Source organism: Pempheris klunzingeri, chromosome 23 (genome assembly GCF_042242105.1).
Source record: "Pempheris klunzingeri isolate RE-2024b chromosome 23, fPemKlu1.hap1, whole genome shotgun sequence".
Lineage (NCBI taxonomy): Eukaryota > Metazoa > Chordata > Actinopteri > Acropomatiformes > Pempheridae > Pempheris > Pempheris klunzingeri.
Window position 1 is genome coordinate 2,496,683 of NC_092034.1, and position 22,305 is coordinate 2,518,987.

The following is a 22,305-nucleotide window of genomic DNA, read 5'->3' on the forward strand; positions in this document are numbered from 1 at the left end:
GGATGTTTGACTCCATCAGAGGAAGGTAGAGACCATAAATGTAGTGAATGTTCCAGTTCCTCTGGTCACCTGTGTGCAATATTATAATATATTATAATATATTGTGTTCATCACTACTGTCAGTTTGTATGTGTAACACCAAGGGTTACATTAGCAGATATTGTATAAATAAAGTATACTCAGTATATAGAGAAATATATATATGTTTAGCATTTTTAATGTAGGTAGATCATTTTGACCTGCTCATTTTAAAAGTAGCTCGTGAGCTGAAAAAGTGTGGCCCCCCTGGTCTAAAGGAAAACATGTGGTGGAAACTAAAGAACAAGTTGCAGTTCGTTTATAGAGAGAAGCCCTGAAGCTAAAACTACTAACGTGTGATCGTAGAGATAATAAAAGGAGTGGACGTAGTAATGTGCCAGCAGTCTTCATTGTTCATTTAGTAAATTCTGGTCCCATTTAGAGGAAACTAGACCAGGAAGTGATGGGGAGGTTTTAGGGCGGGGCGACTCATGACTAAACCTAACCAACCAGACACTTTAGTTCAGCTTCTTTCACTTTCACAGCCTCACACAGTCTGTAACGTGTTTGATTCTTACAGACTGTGTTTGTGATCGTGGAGTTTGTGCTTATTTGGCTTGAGATTTGTTTGGGCAAATGTCTCAGGCCGCTTTTGTCTTCTTCCTCCTGATTATTTTTACTCTAGTTGACTTGTGCATCAGATTCAGAGCCCATATCTGAGCTACAGATCCTGTTTCACTCCCTTTTCTTGTCCCACTTTTACACTCTTGTCTTCTTTCTGGAGATGGAATATATAACTACGATGTAAATACTTCACTAAAGTACACATTTTACTTGTAAATACTTATATTTCCTTCTCTCTACTTCTGCTGAAGTACATTTCAGAGGGAAAGTTTTGTTTTTTCTACTTCACTAGTTATCTGATAACCTTACTTACCCTTGCAAATTAAGATTTTTACACATAAAACACTGAAACAATTAGTTAATCTATCAATTAGTTGTAAAAAAAGAAAAAAGAGAAAGTGAAAACAGTTTGTTTGCTGCTTTTCCTGTTGATTAATAGTTTAACTGTGATTTTAACGATGCTGCCGTTTGGACTGTCGGGTGTGAAGGACTCACTTTGGGCTCATTGTGACAACATTTCTCACAATTTTCACCATTTTTATAAACCGAACGATCAATGGATTGATGGAGAGAACAATCAGCAGATGAATCCAGATTAAAAACAAAACCATCAGCTGCAGTCTAAAGACTAAATAGTTCAAAATGAAGCGACTCCAACAGAAAAATCCTGCTTTTCCATCAGTGATGAGGATCAATAATCTGCTGATGATGACTTTTAATAGCTAAGTAACCTTCTGAGTGCAGGACTTTTATCTCTCCTTTCTTTTCCATCTTCTTTTTCACACTTTCTTTCTCAGCCTCCACCTCTCTCTCTCTCTGACAGAAACAAAGATGTGGTTTCCACTGACACATGAATCCGTCCTTCTCCTTCATCGCTCACTGTGTTTTTCTCAGTTTTGTGATGAATAAAAAAAAAAAAAAAACAGATAGAACTGTCACCACAGGCAGGACGAGCCCGAGCGATCGACTTTCACCCATCAAACACAGAAACATCTTTTCTTTTCTTCCTTCCCCCTTTTCCTCTCGCCCTAAATATCCCTTTCTCTCATTATGAGTCCCTTTTCCCCTCTGTCCTCCCTCGCTTTATTTTCTTTTTCAAATCGTACACTCGTTTCTCTGCCCCATTGTCCGCCGGAGTTTCCCAGGCCGGTGTGAGTGTCTCTTACAAAGAAAATAAGGTCGGACAATGAAAAGAGGGTTTTCCACGCACTCGCGGAACAAAACAAAAAACACTCTGAATGAAATAAAAGAAGAGGGAAGAAGAGCAGGAGGAGATAAATAAAAAACGACACGGCGAAAGAGAATAAAACAAGAGAATAGAAGGAGAGTAACTCTATCAGCCCATTTGCCAGGTCAGCTGAAGAAAAGGAAGAAATGGAAGAGGAGAAAGGAAAACTGAAGCAGGGGAGTCTGGGTGGAAACAGAAGGAAGGAGTGCTCTCTCTCTCTCTCTCTCTTTTCTTTTCTCTTTGCTTTTTGTTTTCTGTCTTTTTAATAATTCAGAGAAGCAAACACAGCAGAGATGGAATGGGCCGGAAAGTGTGTGTGAGTGTGTGTTAAGTCTTTGTTTTTATATATGTCGCCCAGTACTTTGCTACCATTTCCTGACAAATACTTTTAGACTGAACATTACAATCGACCACTTCAGGATAATAACAGCAGACGTCTTCGTGCTTTATTATCATCATTAGTTTTATTATTATTAATATCAGTGTGTTGTTTTATAGAGTTTACTTACTGTTACGTGCATTCAGCTTTTTAGTAATACTCTATTGTATTGCAGTTTAAAATGATCAATATCTCAAAAACGTATTGAATTTAAATACTGAATTACGTCACTGATTGCACAGGCTGGTTTTTAGTGTTCAGACAGTTATTTCCACCTTGTAATGTGGAAGTTAAACTAAATTAATCAATTATTCTGGTTGCCTGCTGTAAAAGGACCCACATTTATTGTGGTTAAATGTGTGCAATTTTATTTTGAAATGCACTTCTTGTGTTTTATGTTCCCATTTCCTGTGATAAAGGAAGTTTTATTTTGAAATGTCATGTAACACATAAGGAGCTAAAAGGTCAACGGTACACAGTAATGGAGTTTAGCTCCAGTTGAAAGTGGCAACAAGGCAACTTTATGGTTTAAAACAAACACTGTGGTAATTGTGAAGCAAGCGAATGTGTTTTATTTTCTATTTAGCTCTTACGTCGGTCTCATGTTGCTCCACGGTGGTCTAAGTTGGTCTAAGTTGGACTTAAAAAACTGTGAGGACATTAGACCATCAGTCCTGGTTTCCACTACTTTCGACTGGTTCGCTACACCTCCTGTTCTTCTAAGTTGAAAAAACAGAAGAGATAATTCAGATTGGGGACGTTAGATCAGCAGCGGTCCAACCTGTTGTGATATTACTCTAAACTTTACGACAATAAATAATAACTGATCCAAACAACCACAAACAGCTTCGGTGTAAAACCCCGTTTCTGCAGCGACTTGGTCTGGTCCACATCACCCCTGGCAGAGGCAGTAATGGACCAAACCATCTTCACCTGGTCTGTAGGGGTCGGTCCACTCAGGTCCAGTTCAAGTTGTTGCGTTTATCATTGTTGTTAATGGATTTATACCTTTAAAAAAATGCAGCTATTGCTAAAAATAAGGCCGAACAAATAACAATATCTTAGTAGTGTTGTACCAGCACACCTGTGTGAAAACCTCTGGCAGCTCTGTTGCAGAAAAAATCTAAATAAACATGTAAAGATCTATATATGGAGCAAATAATAATAAATAATAAACCATATGTACATGTACATTTATATATCTCCTGTAAATATAAAGATATAAAGCAGCCTAACATCAAATACACTCCCTGAAGTTGTAAAACTATTGCTGCTGTAAATAATCAGTATTTGTTGTTTGTGGTAGTTAAGTGAAAACTATCTGCAGCTTAAAAGATATTTCAGGGAAAAAAGAAGAAGAAACTCTGATTGCACTAAAGTTTGAGGCTCCTGTTTCACATTAGCACACTATAATGTAGCTGTGAGGACTTTTTTATAGTTTTAAAAAACTAAAAACCACATTTTAAGCCTTTAGCCTCCACGTGTTGCTGCTTCACAGGCGCTACAGATGAAAATCACATTCACTAACAGTTTAATGTTCATAAATGTGTGGTTATTTATCCCCAAGTTACATGTTTGGACGGGTAGTTTCCCTCTGATGTGTCTCCGTATTCAGACTCGTATGGAATATTGTGTTAAGATGAGTTTAAAACGAGCCGCTTCATGTATGAGAACGAAGAAAAGGAACTTAAAAACTGATAAAAATGAGAGAAATCTGAAGCAAGGGAGCAAATGGCAGGAGGAGACAATGAATAGTATGGAAACCTGAGCGGCTGGCGCTTACACAACACACACACACACACGTATTGATATAATAGAGGCCTGCGTCATGTGTCCATACGTCTGCTGTGGATGTAAACTGATCTGGGTGAGGAGGTGATCTGTGACACGAGCTCAGCTCAGGTTTCATTATTATATAATACTTTCTCTCCATGATGTCAGGTGAGCTGAGGTGAAGGGAAGACATCAAACTGAGTTAATTAATCCTCGGGGGTTGATGGGGGGGGGGGGGGGAAGAGAAAGGTGGAGGTGTGAGAACGGATGGTAAAGTAGAATAAATGAATAAGAAGGCGGCAGGGGAGCAAAACTATTATGTTTTGTAGAGAAAATGAGTGATTAGTGAGTTTTAACCCTTGGAAATGTAGATTATTCCTTTAAAAAAGACAAATGTTCCTGATTGTGAGGCACATTTGGACCTCTGGTGTTTCTCTAACCTTAAATCTAGCCTTAAAGTGGGAGTTTGGCAAAGCTGTGGTGACACATTTGAGACCAAAATGAATATTAAAGGGCTGTGACGCTAAATTGCTGGTGGTTGTTGGGAGCTGGGCATCAGGAGAGTCAGGGTTTCCCAAAGGATGGGGCGCAACAAGTGTCAGAATTGTACTTTTTTAACCTTACTGTTGAGATTTGGATATGAATAAACTTCTTCTATATATAAGACAGCATCACAGGGAAGTATTCAAATCACTTACTTCAGTAAAAGTAGCAGTACTACAGTATAAAGTACTCCATTACAAGTAAAAGTCCTGCATTCAAAGTACCACTGCAGTAAAAGTGGCAGCAACAACACGTACTTTAAGTATTAAAACTACTATAATATCTTCTTCTATATAAATATTATTAGTGACTATTACTGTGTGAGCTGTACTTTACTGTGAAGTTCTTAAGACAAAGTAGTTTTTGTACCTTTAGTGGTTTTTTCCTGGAACAGTGGATCATGTTTTATAAACCGGTCTCATGTTTGGTCACCTGTGTTGGAGTGTAAGTCGTCGTTGTCCGACTCGTTGCCGTTCTGGAGGCTCATCATCATCTTCATCTTCTGCAGCTTCTGGAGCTCGGCCATGGCTGCAGCTGTCAGGCCTGTGACACACACACACACACACACACACTGTTACCTCCATCATGACAAACATCTTTAGCAGCACGGACTCTCACACAGTTAAGACGCCGATATCATCAGCTGCCCTCAAATCCATCAACTTCTCACAACTAACCAATCGCAGCTTTTGTCAGCTCCTCATCAGACCTCACAGGTGCTGCCTGCCTGCCTGCCTTTACCCATGATGCTTTGCAGCGAGCTGCGACACACACACACACACGCCGGCGCTCGTGCCCGGCTGTCGCTGTCAAATTTTCTTTTCAGTCCGAGCGTCTTGTTAAAGTGTTTCAGGGTGTGAGTGCTGTTTCAGACGCCACGGGGCTGGTGTGTATTCACTGATACACACAAGCAGGAAAACAAAAACACACACACACACACACACACACACACACACACAGAGAAAGAACACACCCCCACTGCCACACAAACACACACACACTCTTTTGTATGGACTAAGATCCCTGGCTCTGTGCACTGACCTGGAACTGACTTCTATACACAACAACCAGCAGAGTGAGAGCGATGACCCTGTGTGTGTGTGTGTGTGTGTGTGTGTGTGTGTGTGTGTGTGTGTATGTGTGTGTGTGTGTGTGTGCGCTTTATTGTGAAAATGCACTATTTGCTGGTGTCTATGTGAGCTTTTGCATCGTGCTGAGTCTGTATGTACAGTTTGTTTTCATGTATAAATGTGTGTGTGTGTGTGTTTCTGGACTGCATGCATGCTTATCTGTGCATACTTGTATCTGTGTGTGTGTGTGTGTGTGTGTGTGTGTGTGTGTGTGTGTGTGTGTGTGTGTGTGTGTGTGTGTGTGTAGGTCAGTTGGTTTTGCCCCGGTCACGGTTGACGGCCTTGGAGGAATGTCCATTACACACACAGTACAGTTGTCTGCAAGCTATAAAGAAAACAAGATAGAGGGAGGAGGGAAAAAAGGAGTGGAGGGAGGGAGGGAGGGAGGGAGGGAGGGAGGAGTTGTCGCGTTGTTTGAAATTTAATTTAAAGCAGGATGGAGGGATGGACGGAGGAGGGGGGAATGAAAGAGTGTGTTGTGTGCAGGTTCAACTAACCTGGAATTCCTCAGTTACCTGCAGAGGTACAAAGTTCAACGCTTTGAGAGTCGTCTTTTATTTTGGTGAGTTAAAAAGTTAAAAAGAAAAATTAACTTGGTTAGACTGTGTGCAGCTTACATGTGATGTTTCTGTCTGTTTCTAATCGTGTTCATGTGTCGATGGACGCGAATTAATTCAGTGTTCATTAATGTTCATTCTTTTTTATTAGTAAATAAACAAAACAAAAAAGTAGCGTAACTGCTTATCTCAAACCTACGACGAATATTCGCATAACATTTTTTGCATAAATTAAATTTTGGTTAAGATTTATTGCTGCATTTGGAGGGAAACTTGACTAAAGTGTCCTTTTCATGCTGCCTTTAAAAGACAATAATCAATATTTTTTATAGATCATATGTGAAAGGTGTCAAACATAAATATCAACACAACCAGCAACTTTAGTGTTTCGTCATCATTTTCAGCAGCAAAGAAACAAAGACGACCTGCTGAGCACCAAAACACCAGACAGACACAGTTTAAAACTAGCTAATGAACATTATGGAGCATTTAGCAGCTAAAGAGCCAAATATTTCCCTCAGGAGTTGGTGGAGACCAAAGATGGAGCAAAAAAAAAAAAAGAGAGCGAATATTGAACAGAAACACGACTTCAATTAATTGCTAGTGGTTCTCCATATTTGTTGGAGGCTTAAATAAGCAGTTGTTTGCTAAGAAATGTGCCATGTCAGCTTAAATGATGTGTTAGTGTCCACTTCCTTTGCCAGAATCAGATATTGTGGGTTTCAAACTATTCTACTTTGCCCCCAAATAAACAAAAAACTTCCATTTTAAGGAAGAAAATGTAATAAATATATTTAATGTTATTAATATATCTATAAATCTATTCATTTGTTTGGTTGTTTCTGTGCTTATTTATTAGTTTTTCAGTTGTGTCACCTGACAACAGATCTTAGTGAAGAAAGAAAGAAAGAAAGAAAGAGGTCCAGTCAAAGAGCCTGAGGCAGAGTGACCAGACGTATTGTCTGCCGTCCTGCTGGGAGAGAGGAGGAGGAGGAGGAGGAGGAGAGAAATGGACAAACATGATGGAGGAAAGGAGGCCAAAAAAGACAAAAAAGGAGGAGGAATGGAGGACCATAAGGAGCTGCTGCTCTCCAGCACAAAGATGAAAATGAAGGTTATGGCAAACGGAATGAGTCTGATGAAAAAGCTGGAAAGTTTTATTAATTTTGGGGAAAAAACAATTTTTCTGATTAACAACTTTCAATTCATGTGTTGTTGTTTTCCACTACTACAAAGGATGTAAACATGCTCATGAAAAATGCATCAAAAGGTGAAGAGAAAGGGGAGGGGGGGGGGCAAAGGAGGCCGAGGAGGACTGAAAGGAGAAAAAACAAGGGAAGGAAAGAAGTAGGATTGATGGGAAAGGAAGTGAAAAAAGCTGAAAAAGACGGAGACAAGAGGATATAAAGATGGAGAGGCAAGAGGGGGAGAGAGAGAGGGAGAGAGAGAGAGAGGTCTGGAAATGGAAAAACAGTCAGAAAGAAGAATGAGTGACATGAGGAAGTAGGATTGATGAAGTCAAAGAGGTCAAACAGATAAGAAAAGAGAAAAAGGGAGGAACGACTGTTTTATGGGAAGAAAAGAGGGACAGATGGAGAAAAGTTATATGAAACATTAAGTGACTTAAAAACTCTCTTCATGGATGGTAAAGTGAGCTGGTCTCCTGTTGGGCTGCAGATTTCTTGTTTTGAAGCTATTTTCTGCCTAATTTGCAGCAAAAACTGGTTATTAGACGTAAAGTTTTCAATGATTTATTACAATGTTCGACTGCAAATCTGCTCTGAAGGTAGAGAAACACCTACAGTGACTTTCTTGACCAATCGATGAAACTCTTGGTCTGTAAAATGTGATGAATAATGAAGACGACAACTTCAGATGTTTGGTTTTGTCCCACCAACAGTCCAAAAATCTAAAGTAAAACATGACCTGACTGTGATTACCAAATCATTTTCTGTCCAACTTATCAATTCATTGACAGATTTTTCAGCTCTACAAGCAAAAACTATATCAAGAATATGAATGAAACTGATATTTAAATATGTTCAAAATTATGAGGAAAACTTTTCATTTTGATGAAAGTCTGTAAAGATACGTTTATAACAATGTAGACAAAACCTCTTTTCAAATGAAGCCACACCATTTATAAAGACTGTAAGTCTACAGTCGTGCTAGCAGCTCTGTAATATGTACTTAAGCACAGCAATGCTTCGGGCTAAATGCTAAGGCTAGCATGCTAACGTGTTCTCAATGTGGAGAGAGGCAACAGATATATTTACCATGTTGACCACCACAAATGAGCTAATTAGCAATAAACACTAAACAAAAACGGTCTTTAACCACAGTGGAACCACTTCTGGGGCTCTATACTACCCATCTTCAAAGGTACTAGCTTTGTCAAATGAAAACATTTACCCAACTGAACTAAACTAAGCTGAAGAACCAGTAAAAAGAACCTTATAGGAGGAAGTGGTGGTGCTACACAGCAAGAACCCCTGAAGAACCTCCATTTTTTGTGTGTACAGCTGAAGCTGATGGGGATGTCATTAGCTTCGTGGTTTTTGACCCAAATGTTGGCGCGAAATGAAAAGTCTGAGGATCACTGAAGTCTGTACAGTTCATCCTGAGGGGGGCATGAATTTGGGTTCTACTTGATTGATTGAAACCAATCAAATAGCCGTCAAGACATTTCACTTAAAACCACAAATGTAAACCTGGTTGTGGTGCTGGAAGAAATAGTCAGACGATCTCCAAATTCGCTGGGATACATCCTACTGGGACCGTGAATGTCTGCGCCAAAGTTTGTGCCAAAACAACAGTAATTTCTCACAAGCTGTTAAAAAACAAGACGTTTCTATTTGTTCTGGCAAAAGTTCAAGTGGAAATGTTTGTTTTTTCAATTTTAAGAATTAACTCCTGGCATCAGGGGGGAAATAAAAACAGAAAATGGAGTCCCTCAGTGGGGTCAGGACTGCATTCACACATTGATTACTGGACAACACCTTCACACACACACACACACACACAAAGATGCATCTATAGATACAGGAAACAGCTCTACACACACACTCACACACACACTGAGACAGAGTCAGAACGCCCGCTTCGCCTCAATGCAACCAGAAGACAATCAATAGTGAGGGCAGAGCCTCAATACTGTTCTCCATCATGACTATCAAACACACACACACACACTCTTTCTCTCTCAGATCGATGGCTGTCCGCTGTGTCCACGGTTACCGAGCATCGACCCCGTCACTAATGGCGACCACGGAACCTTGGGAATTAGTGTGTGATTGATTGACAGACTGTTTCAAAGACACACACATCATATAGAGCCAGAGTGTGTGTGTGTGTGTGTGAGAGAGTATGTATATTCCTGAGAGTGTGTGTGTGTGTGTGTGTGTTTCAGTGGTCCCCTGTGGGTTGTCCGTACGTTGTTTACCCATCTCTTTTTCCCTCACGTGCATCCTAATGCTTTCCGAAGGACGAAAGAGAGAGAGGAGGAGGAGGAGGAGGAGGCAGGAAGAAAGAATGAAAAGAGGAAGTCAGGACAAACAGGATTACGACGGGACAGAAGTGAATCGTCAGCGTAACATGAAAAACATCCAGAAATCAACTCATTGAGAAATCAAGAGTTTTCTCACTTTAAAAAGACAAAGTTTTAGTGAAAAGACACCACAACCTTCATTCTATTTCACAATTTCAAGACTTTTTAACACAGATTTATAATTTTGTTTCACAATTTCAAGACTTTTTAACACAGATTTATAATTTTGTTTTACAATTTCAAGACTTTTTACCACAGATTTATAATTTTGTTTTACAATTTCAAGACTTTTTACCACAGATTTGTAATTTTGTTTTACAATTTCAAGACTTTTTACCACAGATTTATAATTTTGTTTTACAATTTCAAGACTTTTTATCAAAGATTTATAATTTTGCTGTACAATTTCGAGACTTTTTAACTCAGATTTATCATTTTGTTTTACAATTTCAAGACTTTTTACCAAAGATTTATAATTTTGTTTTACAATTTAAAGACTTTTTAACTCAGATTTATCATTTTGTTTTACAATTTAAAGACTTTTTAACACAGATGTGTCATTTTCATCACTTTGGCCTTCGTGTAAACGTCCACAACTTTTCTGTGACTGACAAATTGATACTTGTACTTAAAAAGAGATAGAAGAGAGAATATCCAGTTTAAATGTACATAAAACAGCTTTCTTGGCCTTTTATTTTCATATGTTTTGTATTTGTGATCATCATAGCTTTATTTTCTTAGAGATGGCGATGTTGCGATTCGGTCCAGATATCCATGGTGCCCCAAGGTTCAACCTTAATGATGCTGATGGTCCTCTTACTTTTCCTCTAGCGCCACCAGCAGGTCAAAAATGCCACTTATCCAATGAAATATCTCTACATCTACAAAGTCCATTGGTGCAAAGTTTGATTCAAACATCAAACTTACTCACAAGATGAATCCTAACAACTAAATAAACTACAGACGAAGAATCAGTAAGTTAAGACAAAGAGCATAAATAAACAGATATTTTTAGTGTCCATTTATTTTGCAGACTATAAGCCATAAATAGAGTAGTTAAGTTTGATTGTAAACCCTAAAATGTGCCAATTTTAGTTGCTCATTATCTGTGAAAATAAAATAAAATGTACCCAAAACACACAAAAGATGTTGACGACCGAGTTTTGAATGCTAATACTTTCAAAATAAGAGCGTAATAGTTTAGGGAAGTCCAACACTTCAAAGTAAGACAGCTTGAAATTAATATAACAAAGCTTTTTTTTTTTTTAAGTTTAAGACAAACTGGAGACTTTTAACTTTTCTCTCTCTCTCTTGAAGTAAGTTCTTAGTTTTGTACATGTTGACACTCATATATTTGTATGTCCAGGACTCTGACTCACGTCATTAATGCCACCCATCATAAAAAACACGTACCCTCTCCTGCTGCCATAAGGCCTTTTTCAGTAAAAGCATCCGCCACATGGCAGGCGATATTCTAAATGAGATCTGACAGTGTCCTTCCACAGCACAGTGCGCCAGGATGGTCTTTAATAGCTTTGAGTTTGCCAGTGGAGGCTGTTGGGTGATCTTCAAGAGACCTAAACCCCCCTCCTGAGCTCGCGTGAAACCCACCCCATTTGGCCGTGGTCGTAAATATTTAATCCACTGCACCTACATCTCTGACGAAGTGCTCTGAACGCGCTCTCAGAGACGGAGTGACACTTTGAATAAAACAAACAGGAAAACAGAGAAATTGCTCTTTGTGTTCTGAATTTAGAAACACACTGTTCTGGCTTTTTTTGTTTTTCTGGGTTTTTTTTTTTTTTTTTTCTTCTTTCTCTCTTTCTTCCTGCGAGCACTCGGAGTGCCAATTTACAAATGCATTCGATTGCTCTTGTGCTGAGTCAAATAGATTTCAGCTCCGCACTCGGGCACTTAGGTCGCCCATCTTTAGCTTTCACTGGAAGTCCATTTTACAGCGGCCATTTTGTGTCATCTCTGACAGACACAGACACTTCAGGGCTTCGGCAGAGTAATTGTTTTTGCAAAGTCTTTGACTTGATGATGTTTTTGAGTCTGTAAACACTGTGTTTAGTCATCGGACTCGATCTTAACTTCTAAGTTTGTCGACCAGAATTCAGCAAGCAACTGCGTTTGTCGACGGTAGAAGTGTTAGTGGATATTAATGGTTGCCTGTTAGAAATTGTTTGAGGTTCATTTCAGTTAAATTCAATATATCAAAGGGTTATTTAACTATTAATGAATGGTTCTTTTGTCCACTATAAGTCAATAGTTTGGGGTTCTAATGTCTGCTAAAGCTAATGGTCAGAGTTTGTATTTCCTGTTTAAAGTCAATGGACAGGTTATGTTATTTTGGCGTAATAAAGTCAATACTTAAAAAAGTCTACAGACCACAGAACTACAACAACAGACCACCGTCCTCCCTCTTTCTGCTGCTCTTTCAGTCAAAGTTTGTCAAAACACGCCACTGCGCCTTTTATGATGTCATAAGTGGATCTGTTGATCATGTGACCTCCTTTAACCCTTCAGCGAGCCGACTGTCCCCGCCCACTGAAAACCTCCTGAATCCACCTCGCTGTCGGCCATTTATTTTATCCCCCATCACAAACTCCAGCTCAGAGTAACCTGAAGACATCGAAGATCGTTCTGATCTCTGGTTTTAGTAGTGAAATGAGGAGCGATCGTACAGATAACTCCTCATTTCAGCTGTTTCTCGTCCTTTACGGCGCTTTTAACGAGACAGAAACCAAAACGCTGCATCGTTGAGTAGAAAACTCAAAACGTGTTCTAGCAGGACCTTAAAATACGAGTATGAACTTTAAAAACAGCTTCATATGGAAGCTTTCAGTCAGAATATAGAAAATATAAGTCAATGGTTGTGTGAACGGGTGAGTGTTCTGTTTCCTGGCGAGATTCAATGGTTACAGATTATTATTCCCAGTTTTAAAGTCAACAGTTGAGGTCATTTTGAATCTGAGAAGTAAGAAGCTGAAAAGTGATGACGACTTTTTGTTTTTGTCGTCTTCTTACAGTCAACACTCCTCTTTTTATGGGCTGTAATTAGAGGAGTGTTTTATTCTAATGAAGTGTGCTGCAGGTTATTGTAGTTTATAACCTCATTGATTTTGTTCTGGCAGAACTTCACACTTTCAGCCGTTTATGAGCAAAGATCCTTCGATTTAAGTGTAATAACGAAGAATTATGTCTTTGTTCAGTGTTTGTGGCTCTGAGCTTTACAGCAACAAGTTTTTTGTTTTTTTTAACTTGTTTTAAAGTAGATTTTTCTACTATCTGATTTAGTGGTGGTTTCCTGACCAGTGGGGGGCGCTAGCAGCCACACTGATCATGCATGAGTGTGTGTTGGAAAAGTGGGAAAAAACGCGAGGACGCAGGAGGTGGAAGGAAAAGAGGAGATAAAAAAGACTTAACGTCACTTTAGGCTTCTCCCTCCCTCCCTCGTTCTCCCCCTTCATCTCTCCCCCGATCCACCATCCTCTCCCCCTCTCTGCAGGTGCACATAAGAGTCCTCACATGAGTGTATTCTTTTCATGACAAGATTGAAAGCACTTCATCTGTAACCTACACAGAGTACGTGTGTGTGTGTGTGTGCTTTAATGTGTGTGTGTGTGCTTTAAGTGTGTGTGTGTGTGTGTGTGTGTGTGTGTGTGCTCATGTGCCAGATGTGTTTATGTTTGTCGCTGCAAAATGTGTGTATCTGTGCGCGTTGGTGCCAAAAAAGTATGTGTGTATTTGTGTTTCGTAAGAAGTGTGTATTAAAGAAAAAGTGTGTGTGTGTGTGTAGTGTTTGTTTATGTGTCCTTGTTTGTAGCTGTGTGTGTGTGTGTGTGTGTGTGTGTGTGTGTTAGAAGACAAGGCGAACCATTGAGCTGTTTTTGAAGTGAATTAACAAGTCAAATGAGTGCCGCAGCACCCTGCATAGGTTACCACACACACACACTCTCTCACACACACACACACTCTCTCACACACACACTCTCTCACACACACACACACACACTCCCACGCTTATCATCACAGCTTCTTTGTTGAGGAAGATGAGGCCAATTAAACTGATATCACTCTCTTGTTGTCGTTCGTGCCTCCTCCCTCCTTCTCTCATCTTTTCATCCACTTTTTTGCCCTTTTTCTTCTTCGTCTCTTCCTCCTCCTCCTCCTCCTCCTCTTCCTCCTTCCACCATCTACTCCTCTTTTCGCCTGCTTTCCCTTTTTTTATTTTTTAATCTTGTTTCTTTACTCCTCCCGTCTTTTATCTTTCATCCTGCCCTACCTCCATCTTCTCTTTACAGTTTCCTTCCTCAAACTGTTTCCTCTTTTCCCGTCTTTCCATCTGTTCTCCCTCCTCCTCCTCCTCCCTTTACATCTTACTTCCTCCCTCCGTTTGTTCGTCTTCCATCTTTGTTTTCAAGTCTTTTCTTCAGAATTACTTCCCGCCGTTCTTTCTAAACTTTTTTATCAGGATTTTATTTCCTCATTTACTCTCATCTTCATCGTCTTTACCTTCTTTTTCTTTATCCCTCCATCTTTTCTTCTGTCTTCACCTCTAGTTCCCCATCCCTCACTTCATCTTCCTCCTCCACCTCCCTCACTCCATCCTCCCTCTTCCTCTTCCCTCACTCATTCCTCCTCCTACTCCTTCACTCCTACTTCCTCTTCCTCCTCCACTTCTCCTTCAACACTTCTTCCTCCTCTCCTCCTTCCTTCCTTCCATCCTCCTCCTCCTCCTCCATCCCCCTCTCTCATCTCATTTCTTCATCATCCTTTGCCGTCCTCTTGCTATTTTCTCCAAACTCTCTCTCTCTCTCTCTCTCCTCCTCCTCTCACTCTGTGTTTTCTAACAGTGTGATAAATGTCCATCTGTGATTGGCCGATGCCCCCCATCGCCGTGGCGCCCGTGAGGTCGTAAACAACAGCCCGTCTCCCCCGGCAACGTGGCGTCTCCATGGACGCAGGGCCGCTAAGACGACCAACTCTGCGTGTGTGCGTTTGTGTGTGACTGAGGCGGAATGCGACATCCGACGACTGCCAAGTGTGTGTGTGTGTGTGTGTGTGTGTGTTGTATATATGTACTGCATGTGTGTGTGTGTGTGTGTGTGTGTGTGTGTGCGCTAATGAGCGATCATAAGTGAGCAAATGTTTTCTCTGGGTTCCACTAATATTCGACAAACACACACACACACAGATTACTGACTGCACACACACACACACACCTGATGTGGGGTGTGTGTGTGTGTGCGTGTGTGTGTGTGTGTCATTAGTATGCCACAGTGAGCTGTGTCCATATGTCACTAAACACAACCATGTTTTATTTATCCTGGAGAGAGAGGGGGAGAGAAGGAGGCCAACAGTCACTGTCAAGGGGACGAAGGGAAGGAGGGGAGGATGGAGGGATGTATGGATGGAGGGAAGGAGGGAAAGAAGGATCGAGGGGAAGAGCATTATGGGTAAAAAAAGGGAAAGTGCGAGGTGAGACGGAGAAGTGAAGGTTGAGATGTAAGTGAGACGAAGAATAAGAGAAAGTGAGGGATGAAGAAAGGAAGGAAAGAAAGAAAGAGGAGGGAGTAGGAAGAAGTGGGGAATGAAAAGATGAGAAGGAGGCAAAAACAGGGCAGGAAGGAGAGAAGGAGGGTAGAAATGAGGGTAAAGGAGGCATAGAAAGGAGGTGAGGAAGCTGACGAAAAGAGGTGTGAAGTTAGAAATGAAGGAGGGATGCAAGGAGGAAGGAGAGAAGGAGGGAGGAGCAGAATGGGGAAAAAGTTGAAGAAAAGGAGGAGAGAAGATTAGGAAGGAGTGAGAGAAAAAAGGAAGGAAAGAACGGAGGTGAAGGTGACATCGCAGAGAAAGGTGTGAGGAAGAGGAGTCTATGAGAAGAGAAGGAGAAGGGAAAGAAGGGGGAGAGTCAAAACAGGTGAGGGTAACGAGGGATGGAGAGAATAAGGGAAGTAAAAGAGGAGAGAAAGAGGAGAAAATGTGAACAAGGAAAGGAAAAAAGGGGAGAGATAGAGATGTGAGGGAATGATGGGACGACAAGGATGAGAAAAGAGAGGAAGGAGGGAAGGAAATAAAGGAGATTAAGGCAAGTAAGGAACGAAGGAGGGAGGGAGGATGGAGAGGAAAGGAGAGAAAGAGGTAAGGAAGGAGATGGAGAGAAAAGAAAAGAGGTGGCCGAGTGCAGAAAAGAAGGGAGGGAGATGAGTCGAGAAGGAAGGACGGAAGAAAAGAAGGAGATAGGAAGGGAGGGAGGGAGGGAGAGAGGGAGGGAGAGAGGAGGGAGGGATGGACAGATGGAGGAGTGGGACCCCAGAGACGTGTCATTCATCACACCACCATGCAGTCTGCACTCGTTCAGCCTCCCTTTCTCTTTCTCTGCAGGTCCTTTTCTCTTCTTCCCTCTACGACATCTTTTCTTTTCCTTCTTTCTTTCCGTTCATCCATTCATTCACTCTCCATCTCTTGTATCCAGGTCCCTCATCCGCTCCCTCCTCCACCCGTTCGCCGTCAACTCCAAAAACAATCTGTCTCTTTCTTTTCTTCCCGCCATCTTTCACTCTGTGTCTCCCTCCCTCTCTCTTTGGCACTCGTTTTTAGGTTTCATCATCTCCTCTGGCGACATCCCTCTTTTCCTCTCTCCATTTTTTTTTCCTCCCTTCCCCTTCCACCCGTTTTCACTTTCTGTGCCGAAAAAGGAACAAACGAGAGAGAAGAAAACGTGTGGATAGATGGATGGAGGGAGGGAGGGAGACGAAAGGAATCAGAGGACAGAGGAAGCGAGGAAGATTGGCCAGGAAAGGAGAAGGAAGGATGGAGGGAGCGTGGTGGAAGGAGGGAACGAGGGATGAGACGACCCAGAACGGTTTCATAGACCGTGTCAGGGTCACGTTTTTCCTCGATCTCACATCTCAAGTTAGCAATAATAAATGTGCACTTTCAAAATAAAGCTTGCTGAGACACATTTCAGGTGACGGCAGCAGTTTGGTTACATTTAGGCACCAAATTATCTCTGAATCCTTAATTTTTAATCCCTGAATCTTTGGGTCTCTCTCTTAATTAAAGAGTTTTGAGTCTTGAGAGAACGCTGCTATGAATTGGCGCTTTATAAATAAAGATTAAATGATTGAAATAACTACGTCCTTAAAACAATCAACGTTGGCTATTGGTTTCACACTTAGGCTGCGCAACACGTGACACTTGTGCAGCGCCCTCTAGTGGGTCTATTGCACACTTTGGCAGTGATACTGGGCTGGATGAGAGGAAGGAGATGGAGAATGAACCAGGAGAAGATGCAGAATGAGGGAAAGGAGGGATGGTGTTATGTGGAAGAAAGAAGGTGAGAGACAAGATGAAGAAAGTGGAGTGTGTCCTGGTGGCCGACGGTGGTACTGCAGGTCCCCCATAGACCGCCAGTCTAAAGTCAGTCAGCTTCCTGTGGACCACCATGGGGCCTTATTTCAGAAAACATCTGCACAAATTATTTTTTCATCCCGTTTGAATTGCACCATGAATTACACACATGACGTTTGTCAGTTGAAAAGATCGTTTTTCAAGTCAAGTAAGTCGCCGTTTGTCGTGAAACTGTTGCAGCGTAAAATTGAGAAAATATCTAATTACAAAAACCTAAAAGTGGAATAAGTGATGTCAAGCTAAAGGGGTTAATAAAACACATCGGGTCAGAAAAGTTAGCACGCTGAGAGTAGCTAAGTTAGCTAGCAGGCTAGCAGCTGACGTATGTTGTTCCAGAAATGAAGTTGTAGTTCACTGAGCGGCAAAACGACATCTTTACGACAAACTGTGACTTTCTTGACTTGCAGAATTATCTTTTAAATTGACAAAGATGTGTATTGGAAAGGGAACAACTGTACATATTTGTTCTGACACAAGCCCCCACGGGGTCCACAGGAAGGGGCCGGACTTCGTCTCTCTATATTTGTAACTGCTGGATGAATTAAAAGACACTTTGTACAGACATTCATTCAGCTTAGAGGATGAATCTTAATGACTTTGGTGCCAGACATCAACATGTTGTCAAGTTGTCTTTGTGTGCATGTTAACAGCCTGACAGAGCCTCCGTTATGACCGCAGCCGAGGCTCTCTCCATTCACAGAGGTCTCATTTTGCTGAAACTTTTGCACACAGCCTGGATGAGCTACTACACGTTTATGATTTATGACGATGTGACGTGACAAATTCCGAAAAAGATGACAAAGACAAGACATAACACAGATTTTTAGCTTCCAGAAAGAAGAGCTAGCTTTTCTGAGGTCTGTGATATCGTATGGGAGTCCAGTTGGAAGAATATGCTCATTACATGACAAAGTCCTGATCCACTAGTCAAAAACATAACAACATCTAGCTGTGTTGACCCAGTTATCTGAAAGAATCCACAGAGAGGATGAAGAGGAAGGAATAAGACGGAGAAGATGAACCCTCTCTCACCGGTGTGTGACAGCAGGTTGGGGGACAGCAGGCCGGGGAGGCCCGGGTGCAGCAGCCTGGGGCTTTCCTGGATCCCTGCACCAGAACAACGCTTCGGAGGACGGCCCGGACGAGAGCTGGAGGGGGGAGAGAGAGGGAGAGACACAGAGAGGTTAGTATGACACAGAATTAGATTCACAGAGTACAGAGACATGAAGGGATCACATTTGTTGAAGATGTGATACGATTCAGTTAAGCTATGATTTAAAGTGATGCACAAAAGTGACACTTTATTCATAAACAAATAACTAAAAAGGATGAAAATATATTGTTTGTCTTTATTATGTCCATTTTACTGACTGTATAATATAATCAGACAAGTTTCGCTTTATGGGGGGCGGCCATCTTGGTTTCATGGACGTCGCCATGCTGTTTTTAATGTAGTCCCGCCCTAAAGCGTACCCTGCTTTATGGTCCATTTTCCTCTAAATGGGACCATAAGAGAAGTCTGATTGGATGGAAGTCTATGGAGACAACGAGCCGACTTCTCTCCTGATTCATCAGCTCAGTGAACATTTTCCTGATGAGTTTATGGTCTCTGGTAAGCTGGTAATGTCTAAACCCAACCAATCAGAGGCGGACGGGAAAAGAAACTCTCCAAAACCAAGATGGCGGCGGTCAAATGGCCAAACTCGAGGCTTCAAAACTTTAGTCCACAAACCAATCAGTGACATCACAGTAGCTACAACCACTTCTTCTATAGTCTGTGCTCATATTCATTATACTTAACTATTCCTATATGTATTTTCTTTATTATCTACGGTGCTTATAGGACTGAAAGTAATTACTGTGTCACTATTTGGACGACTGATTAACTGTAAAAGTGTACAAAACAATGCATAAATGCTTAAAGTGATTTCTTGAAACAGCAAACTAAGTTCAAATTATTTCTTGTAAGCAAATACGTAAGAATATTTCATAATTTTGAACCATAAAAGATGTGACTGATTCACTTTAATGTCAATATCCCCACAACAAATCAAGCAACACTTGATTTTAGTTTGGTTATTTTACACGTGGTGATACTGTACGTCGACCACAGTCGTGGTTTTTATGGCATAAAAACTTTATTATGATTAAAGATGTCAGCTGTAGTGTTGGCGGAGCATCGATTCAGCGGTGGAAGCTGACAGCTGGATGTTCCAGCAGGACGCTCGGACGTAATCAAATCACAAACTGACAACACACACAGCGCACAGTAGTTTCAGAGCGCTTTCGCTGGCCGCCACAGCGAGGTCACACCCGATTGGCTGATTTCAGGACAGTTCAACAAACACTGGAGTGAAATCTGATTGGTCTTTCTTAAGAGTCGGCGTCTCCTGGAGAAATCTTTTTTTTTTTTTTTCTCTGTGACATTTTCACACCTCAAAGTACAACCAGCAGAAACAGCAGGAGATGTCACATCCTAAAATATCCCCGCTTTATGACAGGAACAGCTCAAATCTTTATCAACTCGTTCGGCTCGAAACAAGACATGAAAACAACAGAGGAAGAATCATGATGTAAGATTAGGAAATATCTGATTTGTGATCAATTTGTTCGGGACACAAAGTGTGATAAAACAGACTTTTGATCTTAATTCAACACAAGATAATACCAATAATACAATTCTAAATGGTTTTAATATTCACAGTAGTGGTTGTTCAAGCTTTTATGTAGTATTTACAATCCAGCTCCTTCACAATAAAAGCCCTCTAACAACATAGTTCGTGGCCAAACTCGGTGAATTTAAACTCCATGTGCATGTACTTGTTTTATGTGTTAAGCTAATTCCAGTATTTTTAGTTAAATTTGACTATTTTGTCAAATGAATCCATGAATTTTAATCCTGGCTGTGTGAAGAAGCTTTAAAACTGCAATTAGACCTTAATGCAGAAAAATTAAACTTATCGCATTACTTTATGGGTCTGTGTGAGTCACTAATTTCCTAAAGTGTTTCCTAAAAGTAATCAAGTTATTTGGAGCTAATTGGAATGAAATAAAACCCAGCAGTTAATTCTATGATTACAATGTAAAAAATCCAATTAGTTATAACATTTTTGATTCTTTCATTTGTCATTATAATATTATAATATTTCTAAAATCCTGCTAACAATGGGGTCCTGTTTTTTTGAGCGTGTCTTTGCAGCGGTTAGACTTTTAATGTGAAGAGGCTGCAGACAGGAAACAGAATAACAATAATAATTAATAGAATGTTTTAGGATTCTCAGGATCAGTTTGAATACAAAATGAGACGGAATAAGAGACATTAGCGTCGGCTCTGTGTGCGCTAATATGCTAACACTGATGTAAAACAGTGTCTCACATCCGTACACAAGCACAAGAATACATGTTCTACATGTGCAGAACACACACACACACACACACACACACACACACACACACACACAACACAAGCATCTCCCTCCATTTCTGTCACACACACACACACACACACACACACACATTACCTACTGTATTATGCATGTGCACGTAGGCATAAAAAACACACAAGAATACAGTAACTGCACTTGTGCAACTGAACATAAAGGCAGGTACATACACAAACACACACACACACACACACACACACACACACAGAAGGTGCGCATGCAGGCCAACTCTCTGCAGGGTGGCTAAGTAACAGATGGCCGTCCAAAGTCATTTACACCTAGAGAGAGAGAGAGAGGGAGAGAGACAGAGAGAGAGAGAGAGAGAGCAAAAAAACTAAAACCTGTACAAGACACCACCGCAGTGTCACCGGATGAAAATAGAGTCGAGTAGAATAGAAAAGAACAGATGAATACGAAACAGAAGAATATAAAATAACTATATTGAACTGTAATAGTAATTTTTAATCACACTTTGGGGTTTTGGACTATTTTCCAGACATCTAATGAGGTCACCTTTGGCTCGAGGATACCGTCATGGACAATGTCTACTGTTTTCTAATGTTCAAGAGATTAATCAGCACATCATGCTGCCCAAATATTCACTTTTAAAGAAAAAATTACAAAGCACCTCACCTTTTTTTTAAAAAGTAAATGAAATCCAAAAGATAAAATATAAGATTAAATATTTTAAACAACGGTTAGCGGCCTCCGTTTTAACAGTATTAGATATAAAGCGCCCAGAGCGGATGATTATTATCATCATTTCTGATTCTACAAGACATTTTTGGACATGCAATTCTTAATTTCAGTGTGGTGGAACACAACAAGTCATCTGTGGGCCAGATTTTAATGTGACATACGGCGGAGCATCATCTGCATAGCAGTGAAAATCGCTATTGTGCCAATGCATGATTTACAGTGTATTTTGTGTAAGAGATTAACCAAACCAGAGCTAAAAGAAACGTCAATTACTACCCAGTGCTACAACTAGAATAGAATAGTATAGAATAGAATAGTATAGTATAGAATAGAATAGAATAGAATAGAGTGGGTGTTGAGGTTTTCAGGAACACGTGAGTATATCATCAGATCCCACTGGGAGTGGTAGAAAGAGGGAAAAGATAAAAGTGTGTAAAAAAGATGTGGAGAGAAAACGTCTGAAAATGTTTTGGGGTGTGATTCTGTATGTGAGAAAAACACACACACACACACACACACACACACACACACACACACACACACACACACACACACACACACAGAGTGAGAGAGGGAATGAGGGAGGCAGACGAGCATGAAGAAATGAAAACATGAACCTTCACTTTTCCCCTGAACTCTGCTTAACCTCTCCCGCTCTTTCTCCTTCAATCTCACACACACACACACACACACACACACACACACACACACACACACACACCTGTACAATAAACAAACTATTCTCTCTCTCTCTTTTACACACACACACACACATCATAATCATGGACGTTCACAGACTCGGGATGTTTGCATTCAAACCTTAAAGCCTTTCCATCAACAAACCCCCTGCTACCTTTCATCTCCCCCCCACACACACACACACACACACACATGCAATGGATACATGTTACAGTACCAGGTGTGTGTGTAGGTGTGTGTTTTCAT

At 40.7% G+C, this 22,305-nt stretch overlaps 1 protein-coding gene across 1 annotated transcript in view; it reads right to left on the reverse strand.

The window, feature by feature from the left end:
* The window catches only part of dachb (dachshund b), an 85,622-nt gene that overhangs the window by 20,298 nt on the left and 43,019 nt on the right, over positions 1 to 22,305 (reverse strand). The window contains exons 3-4 of the mRNA XM_070854692.1: positions 18,251 to 18,366; positions 4,998 to 5,108 (exon numbers count right to left, since the gene is read on the reverse strand). Coding sequence (XP_070710793.1) covers positions 4,998 to 5,108; positions 18,251 to 18,366 — 227 coding nt within the window. The remainder of the gene's footprint in view (positions 1 to 4,997; positions 5,109 to 18,250; positions 18,367 to 22,305) is intronic.